The sequence below is a fragment of the Microtus ochrogaster genome, chromosome 1 (assembly GCF_000317375.1).
Source record: "Microtus ochrogaster isolate Prairie Vole_2 chromosome 1, MicOch1.0, whole genome shotgun sequence".
Lineage (NCBI taxonomy): Eukaryota > Metazoa > Chordata > Mammalia > Rodentia > Cricetidae > Microtus > Microtus ochrogaster.
In genome coordinates, this window is record NC_022009.1 from 53475959 (window position 1) to 53488018 (window position 12060).

The 12060-nt window shown below is 40.6% G+C and overlaps 1 protein-coding gene across 1 annotated transcript in view; it reads right to left on the minus strand.

The window, feature by feature from the left end:
• Abcb5 (ATP binding cassette subfamily B member 5) overlaps positions 1 to 12060 on the minus strand; it is an 87078-nt gene that overhangs the window by 32014 nt on the left and 43004 nt on the right. Inside the window, 2 exon segments of the mRNA XM_013347025.1 lie at positions 6486 to 6569; positions 11878 to 11955. Of these exon segments, the coding sequence (XP_013202479.1) occupies positions 6486 to 6569; positions 11878 to 11955 (162 nt within the window).

A 12060-nucleotide genomic window follows, 5' to 3' on the forward strand; every position in this document is an offset into this window, starting at 1 on the left:
TCCTCCTCCTCCTCCTCCTCCTTCTCCTCCTCATCCTCCTCGTCCTCCTCGTCCTCTCTCTCTCTCTGAGTGTGTGACAGTGACTGTTTCTATATTAATATAAAGATATGCAGATATAAAGATTATACATATAACGATTTATATTCAAAGATTCTTCTTTGCAGTGGGTTTCATGGCTCACAATGGGTTTGTATATGTTAATGCCACTTACTACTCGGTTTGTTTCTGCTTTGACACACGAAACTTAACGTGACTGAAATGTTACCGATTGTTAAGAATTTCTATATAGAACAACTATACATAAGAATACTTACAGAACCTAAGAGAGAACTATGTCAATATAACCTGAAGTGGAATCTGCTAAGATGGTACTATAAGTGGTGGTAGTGAAAATATATATGAGAAGAAATAACGATTAGTTGGACAAACAGACAAAAGCTTGCCATAAGAACGCACATTCTATTTACTCATTGTTATAATTCATCAGTGTGCTTTTTGTGGAAAAATCGTTGAATTTACCAGATTGTGCTACACACTTGATCATTCTTAATAAACTTAGCCTAAAACCTCAGGACAGGACTGTAATTATATGTCAACTTATACTGTGCTAAATAAAGTCATTTCAGTGACTACTAATGTTGCTTGACTCAAAAGGACTATCAAGTTGTTTTATGTACATCCCATGTCAGAGTGAAATCAAGAAATGAGGTCAGCATTGCCCAAGTTAATATGCCAGCACAAACTGATCAGTTCATTGGCTCTGGAATTAATAAATAAAGTAAATGTTTATGATTTCTTGAGGCAACATAATTATAGCTCCGGTGAGCTGAGCTCTTGGCATCATGATTGGGTGTGATGATGGCACAGAGTGTGCACCATGGCGTCAATAACATGTTTTTTTGTGTGTGCAAAACTGAGGTAAGACTTATGGTTGATGACAGAGTTACTAGAATTCATAGAAATAATTATAACTTGTAATTGTGTAGAATCTAGCTTCCAAAAGAAACTAAAATGCATTTATACTTTTATTAAAACTGCTTATTATATGGGAGTCTGTTGATAGATATGTGGGAAGAAAGCCATTACCTGGGGCTAAAACAATAGCAGTTAAAGAGGCTGTGTTCACTTCTTTTAGGAAAGATTTTGTCATGCTGTGTTGCTATGTGACTACAACTCACCAAGATGTTCTGATCATTGTTCTCAAAACACCAGAGCTTCTGCTTCTGCTTCTGCTTCTGCTTCTCCTTCTTCGGGACAGAGTTTCTCTGTGTGGCTCTGGCTGTCCTGAAACTCACTCTGTAGATCAAGCAGGCCTTGAACTCACAGAGATCTGCCTGCCTCTGCCTCCTGAGTGCTGGGATTAAAGGTGTGTGCCACCATGGCCCTGCTAGCATCAGAGCTTCTAAAAGTGATAGTGAGAATATTTGTCAGCAGAAAAAAAAGAATTTGTTGGACAATTCAAAAAAGCTAACTGTATGTACACATATAATATAATATATAATATATATAATATAATACTATTATATATTTTGAGCTAAAAGTTTATGACTAAAACATATTGTTTGTTATTAAGGATCTGTTTTATGGAAATTCACCCTAATAAACGTAGCAAACTTAACTGAAATTGCATCATACAGAAATTGGAATATGATTTACCTACATTCATATGATAGAAATATGACATGAAATTATTTCTAGACTTATCTCTAGTATCTCTTCTTGATAAAGGAATTAGTGAGCAAATAAGGCAGGCAGGCAGGCCATTCCTTATCTGCTAGGAAGAGTATCCATCATGGTGGATGTGAACTCACTGTTATGAAGCCAAGCAAATATTTATGTAAACTCAAATCACTCTCACACCTCGACGTCTTTTCTCATTTTATCTTTCAAATTCATTGAGTTCACAGTGTCTAGGACCTGATCATTTTTCTATAGTTATTGATTTTTGAAAAGGATTTATTTCTTTTTATTTTGTGTATATGGGTGTTTTGCCTACATGTAGTGTCTGTGCACTGTGTGTATGCCTCGTGCTCTTGGAGGCCACCAGAGGGCATTGGGTGCTCTGGGATTGGAATTACAGGGGGTTGCGAGCTACCATGTAGGTGCTAGAAACCAAACCCAGGTCCTTTACAAGAGCAACTTAACATCTGAGCCATCTTTCCAGTCCCATCACAATTTACTTTTGATTAAAGTAGAATGTTTTGACTTGTTCAGAAGTTGCTGTAGGGGCAATATTTTCAGTTGCAATAAGGAAGTTTCATTGATCACCAGCCCTAATTAGATGACTAAAAGGGTCAAGCTGGGCAATGTTCTGTTTTTTAATTTTATTTTTTATTTATATGCACGTGTCTGTGTATGTTGTGTGTGTTTGCATACACATCCTTGTGTAAATGTCAGAAGACAGCTCTGTGGAGTCAGATGTCTGCTTGCACCTTCATGTTGATTCTGGGACTGGAACTCAGTTACTTGTAGTAACTGCCTTTATCTGCTGAATCCTCCAGGCCCACTAGCAACCTAGTAATATTCTTTTTCCTTTTCTCTTTCTTTCTTTCTTTCTTTCTTTCTTTCTTTCTTTCTTTCTTTCTTTTTCTTTCTCTTATAAAGGATTATAAAATCTGATAAAGGATTTCATTCAAAACATTTGAAAGGTAGTGAGAAAAAATAGCACATTAGCACAGTAAAGAAAAAATACCACTTTTGTGGACTGGAGTTTTGCATGGACTTGCCAGGACTGGCATTTCTGTCTAGGGTTGCAGCTGGCACCTCAGATACAGTGGTTGTTCTTGTTCCTACCACCCTGTTTTCTGTTACACAAATACTGTACTTAATATGTTTGCACAGAAAGGTCTTCAGCCCCATTTTAAAATTGAAATCTCATCCAAAGAGGCCTTATTATCTGTTAGAGTTCATATTCTAACAGAGCTTTAAACATTTATCTTGGATTGGGATGATGGCTCAGTGGATTTGACGGTCTAAGTTCTGGTCCCTAGCAACCATATAACTTAACCACACCTGTATCCACAGCGCATAGGAGCTGGAGATAAGAGATGGCTGGCATGTGCTGGTATTGGCTGAGCTCCAGTTTCAGTCAGAGGCCTTGTCTCAGGGCAATAAGAAAGAGTGACGGAGCAGGGTACCTGACATCCTCCACTGGCCAAATGTGTCTGGGCATGCATGTACATGCACACACCCACACACCTGCATTAACAAAAGCAACCTCACTTAAATTAAGACTGTGATAATTTGCTTTGTACTCATTTTCTCAATTATATTAAAATTTTATTTGTTTTATAAAGGTTAATTTTATTAAAATAATTTGAAAAAATTGTATTTATTCTATCATCTATCATCTATCTGTCTGTCTATTATCTATCATCTATCTATCTATCTATCTATCTATCTATCCATCCATCATCTATCTATCATCATCATCATCATCATCGTCATCGTCATCATCATCATCATCATCATCATCATCATCATCATCATCTCTTTGTCTAATGTCACCGTGTAGCCCAGGCTGGTCTTAAATTCACTATGTGAAACAAGCTAGCCTGTAGCTTGGAGCAATCCTCCTGTTTCAGTTTCTCAAGCACTGAAATTACAGACATAAACTACCACACTTGTTTAGCAAGTTGTTCTTTTCCTCCTGCAACAACCCAATTCCCACACTTATTCGAGCATCATGCTAAGTGTGATGCTACCATTTCCGTGACCTGAATATGATGAATAACATTTTCTTTACCTGTGATATGACAGGCTGGTGTTATACATACTGTCTAACATGATCTGCTTAACAATTCACACAGAGTACACCCCTAAATCATAATTACTAAATATCCCTTTAAGTAAGGTCTTAGTTTCTGGGGAAATGGGAATTAAACTTTTTGTTTCATTGACATTTCTGGTGCTGGGCAAAGTGCATGCTTTTAATCCTAGCGTTTGGAGGCTGAGGCAGGATGGAACTTCATGGGCTCAAGGCCAGCCTGAGTTGCTTAATGATGTCCTGTCTTAAGACAAAGTAATGAAACAGTCTGTGTAGGGTGTGTTTTCTTTCCTCTTTCTAATTTCTTTTTCTGTTATTTCCTTGTGAACTCTTGATTCTAATTCTTAGAATCCTTTTAGTTTTAGATTTATTCTAATACATGGACCCTGATCTCAAAGATATCCTTCAGTCTTAAGAATTCCCTGTTGGGTTCACCTTCTTATTTAGCTTCTCTAGGATCACAAATTATATGCTCAATATCCTTTATTTATAGCTAGAAACCAATTATGAGTGAGTACATCCCATGTTCATCTTTTTGGGTCTGGGTTACTTCACTCAGGATAGTGTTTTCTTTTCTTTTTTCTTTTTTGAATGCAAAACCTTTAATATGACTACTGTCTTGTGGAATTTGGTTGAGTATACATCTTTTTCAAGATGCATTGAGTTTGGAAACTTTGGCACTCGCTCCATAATGTAAGACTCATATATTGGAGTTAAGGAGAATATGATGGAACAAAAAAATCTTCTAATGGGCTTTAGTCTTATTAGTTTTTTTTTTAATTTTAAAACTATATTTGCATTTCCCTGGCTGGTTGTTGGTTGACTATTTTTTTTAAATTCATTTATTTATTAAAGATTTCTGTCTCTTCCCCGCCACTGCCTCCCATTTCCCTCCCTCTCCCCCAATTAAGTCCCCCCCTCCTCAGCCCGAAGAGCAATCAGGGTTCCCTGCCCTGTGGGAAGTCCAAGGAACCCCCACCTCCATCCAGGTCTACTAAGTTGAGCATCCAAACTGCCTAGGCTCCCACAAAGCCAGTACGTGCAGTAGGATCAGAAACCCATTGCCATTGTTCTTGAGACAATAATCAACTTTATATGGAAAAACAAAAAACCCAGGATAATGTTTTCTATTTCTATCCATTTGCATGCAAAATTCGCAAAGTCATTGTTTTTTACCGCTGAGTAGTACTCTAATATGTATATATTCCACAATTTCTTCATCCATTCTTCCATTGAAGGGCATCTAGGTTGTTTCCAGGTTCTGGCTATTACAAATAATACTGCTATGAACATAGTTGAACAAATGCTTTTGTCATATGAAAGGGCATCTCTTGGGTATATTCCGAAGAGTGGTATTATTGGATCTTGGGGTAGGTTGATCCCAAATTTCCTGAGAAATCGCCACACTGATTTCCAAAGTGGTTGCACAAGTTTGCATTCCCACCAGCAATGGATGAGTGTGCCCCTTACTCCACAACCTCATCCGCCTGGATATGGGAAGTAGGCAAGATTGCCGGGCAAAAACTGGGAACTTGGGGGTGAGGTGGTATGGGGATAAGGGGAATTGTGGTGAGAAACGTGAGAAGGGGAGGATTGGGGGAGCTTGGGGGAATGAGATGGTTGGGATAAAGGAAGGGTGGACACGGGAGCAGAGAAATATATATCCTAATTAAGGGTTGGCAAGAGACTTGACTCTAGAGGGGCTCGCAGGTATCCAGGGAGATGTCCCCAGATAGTACCTTGGGCAACTGAGGAGAGGGAACCTGAAATGACCCTATCCTATAGCCATACTGATGAATATCTTGCATATCACCTTAGAACCTTCATCTGGCGATGGATCGAGATTGAGACAGAGACCCAAATAGGAGCACCGGACTGAGCTCTTAAGATCCAAATGAGGAGCAGAAGGAGGGAGAACATGAGCAAGGAAGTCAGGACCATGAGGGGTGCACCCACCCACTGTGACAGTGGAACTGATCTATTGGGAGCTCACCAAGGCCAGTGGGACTGGGACTGAATAAGCATGGGATGAAACTGAACTTTCTGAACATGGCGGACAATGAAGGCTGATGAGAAGCCAAAGACAATGGCACTAGGTTTCGATCCTAATACATGAACTGGCTTTGTGGGAGCCTAGCCTGTTTGGATGCTCACCTTCCTGGTCCTGGATAGAAGTGGGAGGACCTTGGACTTCCAGCAGGGCAGGGAATCTGGACTGCTCTTCATTCTCGAGAGGGAGGGGGAATGAGTGGGGGAGAGGGGGAGAGAAGGAGGGGGGGAGGGGGCAATGTGTGGGAGGAGGGGAAGGGAAATGGGAAATGGGGAGAAGGCAGAATTTTTTTTTTCCAACAACTAAAAACAAGAAAGAAAAAAAAAAGAATTCCCTGTTGGCCATGATACTCTGGGTGTCCTTAATCGTAGGTCACCTCAGCATAACACACAGGTAGACACAGACACACATGCATAGATACACATACATACCACACATACTATGCTATTTAACAAATAAGACCACAGGTCTGGAAAGAAGGCTCAGTCGGAAAAGACAACTTTTGCCAAGACAGATGAGCTGAGTTTATCCCCAGGCTTCATTTGGTGGTGGACAGAATCAACTTCAGAAAGCTGTCCTCTGTCCTCCACATATGGACTGTGGCTCATGCTCACTCACACACAGAATGCACAAATGTAATAAAAAACTTAAGAATCACAATCCACATACCCCCTGAATCTGTGCTACATCCACGGCTAAGGTTGTGGTCAAGGCTCCCATGCTGTTTTCGCTATCATCAAACCAGGCCTTATCCTAGAGAGAAGGGGAATTGACACATGCTTAGGAAAACATTCTTCTCACATCTGTGATTTTTTCTGTCCAGTTGGAAAGAACATAGTTGCCTCTCACTTTCCCGTAAGCACCACGGATCAACTGACTTCTGCATCTTGTTCATAAAGCATTATGTTTTGTATAGACTGAAGAATGTAAGGCTGAATTACTGATGCATTACCATATTACAGTATGTAGAATGTAGAATTAGAGACGTAGGACAATTACTGTTAGAAATGGCTATTTGCTGCTATAGAGATCGGCAGTTTTACTCCACAGGAACTTTGTGAGGAACAGATTAGTCATTGATTCAGGTTTTTGGTATTGGGGATCAATGCTCAATGCATGTTCCGTGCCCGTTAGCAATGAGCCCTATAGTTACAGCATTCTATTTGCAGAGTCATGTTCAGTACAACCTAGAAACATCTTCACATCTTTTTTCCTAAACTGATCAGTGATTAAACCAACAACAACACCTACTCTCTCTTTTTCCTTTAGGATGGAGGTATGATCTCACTGGGCACTTTCCATTACTCCCTCAGTTTGGTAAGCCTTAGCTACCATGAAACAAGAATTGGAAGGCTGAAAAACTGCTGCCTAGAAGCGTGGAGTCTGAAAAAGACAGGAAAGAAACACAAACAAACAAAGCACAAGGTAAGAATTGATTTTATCTCAGCTGCGAATAGAGAGGGCGCTTCCAAGCACTTCTCAACCTGAAGAAATGTTTCCTTTCGCTAAGCGTTGCCTCCTGCTGATGCAGACAGTCTTATGAATTAAAGACCAGTGGAGAAGCTGACAAATATGCTTCCTTAGAAAAAAAAAGAAAGAAAAAAATGAAAAAAAAAATTAAAAAGAAAAGAAAGGTAAAGAAAGAAAGAAAAAACTTTTGGTTTTATACAACCCAACCAGGGCTCTGAGGCCCAGGTTACCCAGTTCTGTCAAGGAAACCAAAATAAAAGAGAAGCAGGCTGTGCAGGAATTGTGCCCTGTGCTAGAAGAATGATCTGTGGAGAAAGGCGTCAAGAGTAGGGTGGGTGTAACTGTGTTCTGGAGCCACGGCCACGGAAGCTTTTCTCCAAGGGTCTCAGGTGTCTTTGGTGACCATTGTCTGTGAGCGAAGCACCCCGCAAGAGGCAAACTCTCCAGCCTGACAGCTGCAGTGCAGGAACAGCACTGGACCCGACGGAACTGTCATTCTGGATCCCTGGCCAGAATCTTATGTTCCAGATTCTGTAGTAAGTTACTATACCGCAGAATTAACAAACAGTCTCAGCCACTTGTCCACTCAACAGTATGTTTAAACTGCTTTTCTGCATGTAAGTATTTGTCTTCTTGTGTATGCAATCTATGCCAAAACATTTAGCAGATTTTCTGGAATCTAGCTGGCATTGAGTGAAAACTGGCTTACTTCTTGTCCTCTCAGAGATAAAATAAGTATAAATAGAGGCTATCAGGAATTTTGACATACGTTTTCCGATTGATGATGTTACTAGGAACAAGAACGCCATCACACTCCAAGGAGACTGTGGCGTGTATTCTTTTCTGTAGGTGTTTCAGCTGCCCTGGAGTAAGATTTTCTTTGTGTTCTAACAAATGAAGCTTGCCTGAAGATCCGAGTGCAGAGCTAAGCCACTCGAGGCCAGGCAGTGGTGGCTCACACCTTTAATCTCAGGATTCAGGGCACAGACAGATAGATCCATGTTAGTTCAAGGCTACCCTGGCTTCCACGAAATTGATCCAGTCTGAAAGAGAAACAGATCTCACGCAAAGGTGATCCCAGCACTAGGGATTACATGCCTTTAATCCCAGCACTAAGAAGGTGGAGGCAGGAGTGATAAGACTGGGCAGAGAGAGGAATATAAGTTGGGAAGAGACACAAGCTCAATGCAGTCTGAGGAGCAATGCAGTCTAGGCAATAAGTCTGAGGAGCAATGCAGTCTAGGCAGTAAGTCTGAGGAGCAATGCAGTCTAGGCAGTAAGTCTGAGGAGCAATGCAGTCTGAGGACAGGATCGCCCCTTTGGTCTGATGATTGGTAGAAGTAAGAACTCTCCAGTGAGCTACCTCTCTCTCTTTCTCTGATCTTCAGCCTTAACCCCTATATCTGGCTCTGGGTTTTTGTTACTAATACAAATTAGAATCTGTACTACACAGGCACATGAGGTACTAGGTAACCCACATTTCGTAGATTGGAAACTGGATATAGTGAGGGAAGGAAGGGCTAGGCCAATGGCACACAGCTGGCAAGTGCCAGCCCCAGGTTTTGAGCATCAGTTCTTAAGAAGCTGTGTTATGTTTTTCTGCCTCTCATCTGAAATGTTCTTGGTTGTGTTTTATTTCTTGCTTCTTAAGCTTTGGGATTTGTTACCACACCTTTTGGAAGAAGCTTCAGGCTTCTGGAGACATCTAAGTGACTGTCTTCAATGCTATTAGCTGATGGCTGAAAGGCTCATTTTTATCAAGAATTCCTAAACAATCCAATTTACAAAAGAAATAAAAAAAAAACCCCAAAACAGAAAACAAAGCAACCCCCTTAGACAACAACAAAAAACCCCCACAAAACTTCAAACCCCCACAACTCTGTAGATCAATTACTGACCACTGAAAAATAGAAGGAACAATATTTTCTATCGTGGAAGTTAGGAACAATCAGAATAATTTTTCAGCTGAAAGGCTCTTGAGTAATCACATAAAAGATAGATTGTATACCTACAGAAAGCCACGCCCGATTCTATAAACATGTCTACTTCAGTGAGATTCCAAAATGGTCGTAAAAAGGAGTTGCAGGCCTCAGCACGCTTTGTCAGGTTTCAAAGTTCTGTCTTAGCACAGAAACCCAGGCAATGCAAGTTAGGGAAAATCAGCAATGCCACGAAGGCATTTACAGAAAAAAAAAAAAAAGGTAAAAATGCTGTGCCTATACCAGCTCCTCCATCAAAAAAAAAAAAAAAATGCAAATATAAGAAGCCAGAAGAATGCTGAAGGACCTTGTGAGAAAGAGAAAACATGGAGAGACGGAGGGGGCTGAGTAACGATGGCTAAGCAGCACATGGCTTCTTTGTCCTTGTGGTGTGCTTTCTGAGGGCAGCACTGACAGTGTGTGGCACAGCAAGTCCTGGTGAAGAGTGCTGCTGTGCTCGTGGCCTTCGCATGATTAACGCTAGCGGGTCCACGCGGCTTCGTGCCAGACCACCAGAAGGTCTGACAGCGTTCTCCAGGTTACAGTGCTTCAGGATCTGACGTTCTTCATCTTAAAACATTTTGTGAACAGGGTCTGAAGAGATGGCTCAGTGGTTAAGAGCACTTGTTGCTCTTTCATGGGATCCAAGTTAGGTTTCCAGCATGCAAGCCAGGCAGTTCAACAGCCTCTCACTCCAGTTCTAGGAGCCCTAAGCCTCTGGCCTCTGTCACCTGCATCCACTTGTACATTGCCTTACAGACAAGCATGCATACTAATAGTTATACACACCCTTACAGACATATATACTAATAGTTACACACACCCTTACAGACATATATACTAATAGTTAGACACATTCTTACAGACATATATACTAATAGTTACACACACCCTTACAGACAAACATGCACACTAACATTTACACACACCCTTACAGACATACATACTAACAGTTACACACACCCTTACAGACACACATGCACACTAATAGTTCTACACACCCTTACAGACATACATGCATACTAATAATTAAAAATAAGCTACATATTTAAAAATATTCCATGACACTGAGAAAACATAAAAATCTACATTTGTCTGTGTGAAATATCAAGATATTCAAGAAACAGCTAAAAAATTCTATGAAAACAAATACACTTCAACTGGGGAAAATGAATTCATGAAGATTAAAACTGTAAGTCAGTAATTGCAAAATATAGTTTTAGTTAATTACAGTCTCGCCTTGATTAAGTTCCGAGGTGGAGACATAAGGTGTTAGTAAGTAAAGAAATATAAATTTATTAAGAGTTACATGCAGGGGTTAGATCTATTTTTAATTGTTTTAGATTGGAGGCCGTTTCAAAAGTAGACAAAGCTCTGAGCCAGGACCTTCCTGCACAGTGAGTGTGATGGCCCTCCCTGCTGGGGTCTCAGTGCCTTAGTATGAGAAGCAAGGAGCGAGGAGCGTGGGATTTCTTCTCGTGGCAGCCCCAGACTGCTAAGAAGATGTAAAAACTGCTTTTGACAACTCCCCTGGAATGACAGTAACTCCATTTCTGGAAAGCAAGTGACAGACAGAAGCTTTTCCAGCAGCTCGAAGATAGAAGGCAGAAGCAGGCTTCAATGACTGCCCGCTCGCGGAGGAGCCTGGTCCACTGTAGCTGCTCGTGGGAGATTAGAACTTGACCCGCCTAGTTTAGCCATTTCTGAGAGCGACTGCTCATGGGCAGCGGTCTGACTTGCCAAGCACATGGATGGTGTCTGAGGTGAGGACTTTCTCCCCAACAGCTGAGAGACCCTGTGGAGCAGGAAAACCCTCACCTGCCCATGGAGACCTAAGGGAATGGCTGACTCCTGCCCTGCTCTTCTGAGGGTCTCAAGTTTCTTGTAACTTTTAATTTGTGCTCTTTCTTTCTTATCCCCTAACACAAAGTGGTATGTTAAAGAGAATCTGGGTGGTGGTGGTGCACACCTTTAATCCCAGTACTGGGCAGGATGAGACAGATGGATCTCTGTGAGTTCGAGGCCAGCCTGGTCTACAAGAGCTAGTTCCAGAACAAGCTCCAAAGTTACAGCAAAACCCTGTCTCAAAAAACCAACCAACCAAACAACCAAACAAACAAACAAACAAATTGGAATCGAATGAGATGAATACTAATAGGCCTGAAATCTTTGTTTTAGTTTCAATTTGAATGTGTTTTGCTTTGGGAATTTTTAAAGAAAATTATGTGTATGTGTGTGTGTGTACGTGAGTATGGCTCCTCCAGAAACAACAAATGATCACATCTGTGATCAGAATCAGAATTCCCTGGAATCAGAATTATAAGGAGTTGTAAGCTACCTGATGTGGATTCTCGGATCTGGTCTACTGCAAGAATAGTATGCATTCTTAATTGCTGAACTGTTTTTCCAGCCCCTGTACATGCTTTTAATAGAAGAATATGTTTATAAGAATTCTGATGACAGATTTTAGCTACTGAGAATAACAACAAAAATTTATGCTCTTCAATGATCTGATAGAGAAACTATATCAAGAAATGAGAAAGAACTAAAGGTTAGCATTGACAACAAATCTCAATTAAAAGAAAAAAAATTCCAGTAGTCATACAGTAGACCTGATACAACATGGCTTGAAATGCCAAATGTCTTAATCTCTTGGCTAAATTTCCCTCTTCTTGGCCATAAAACAACCCCTAGGAAGCAAACAAAAAGTTCTTCAGTTATTCTTAACTCTCTTTGTATCACTCAGTTTTTTTTTTAAAGATTTATTTATTTATTACATATACAGACAGTATCCT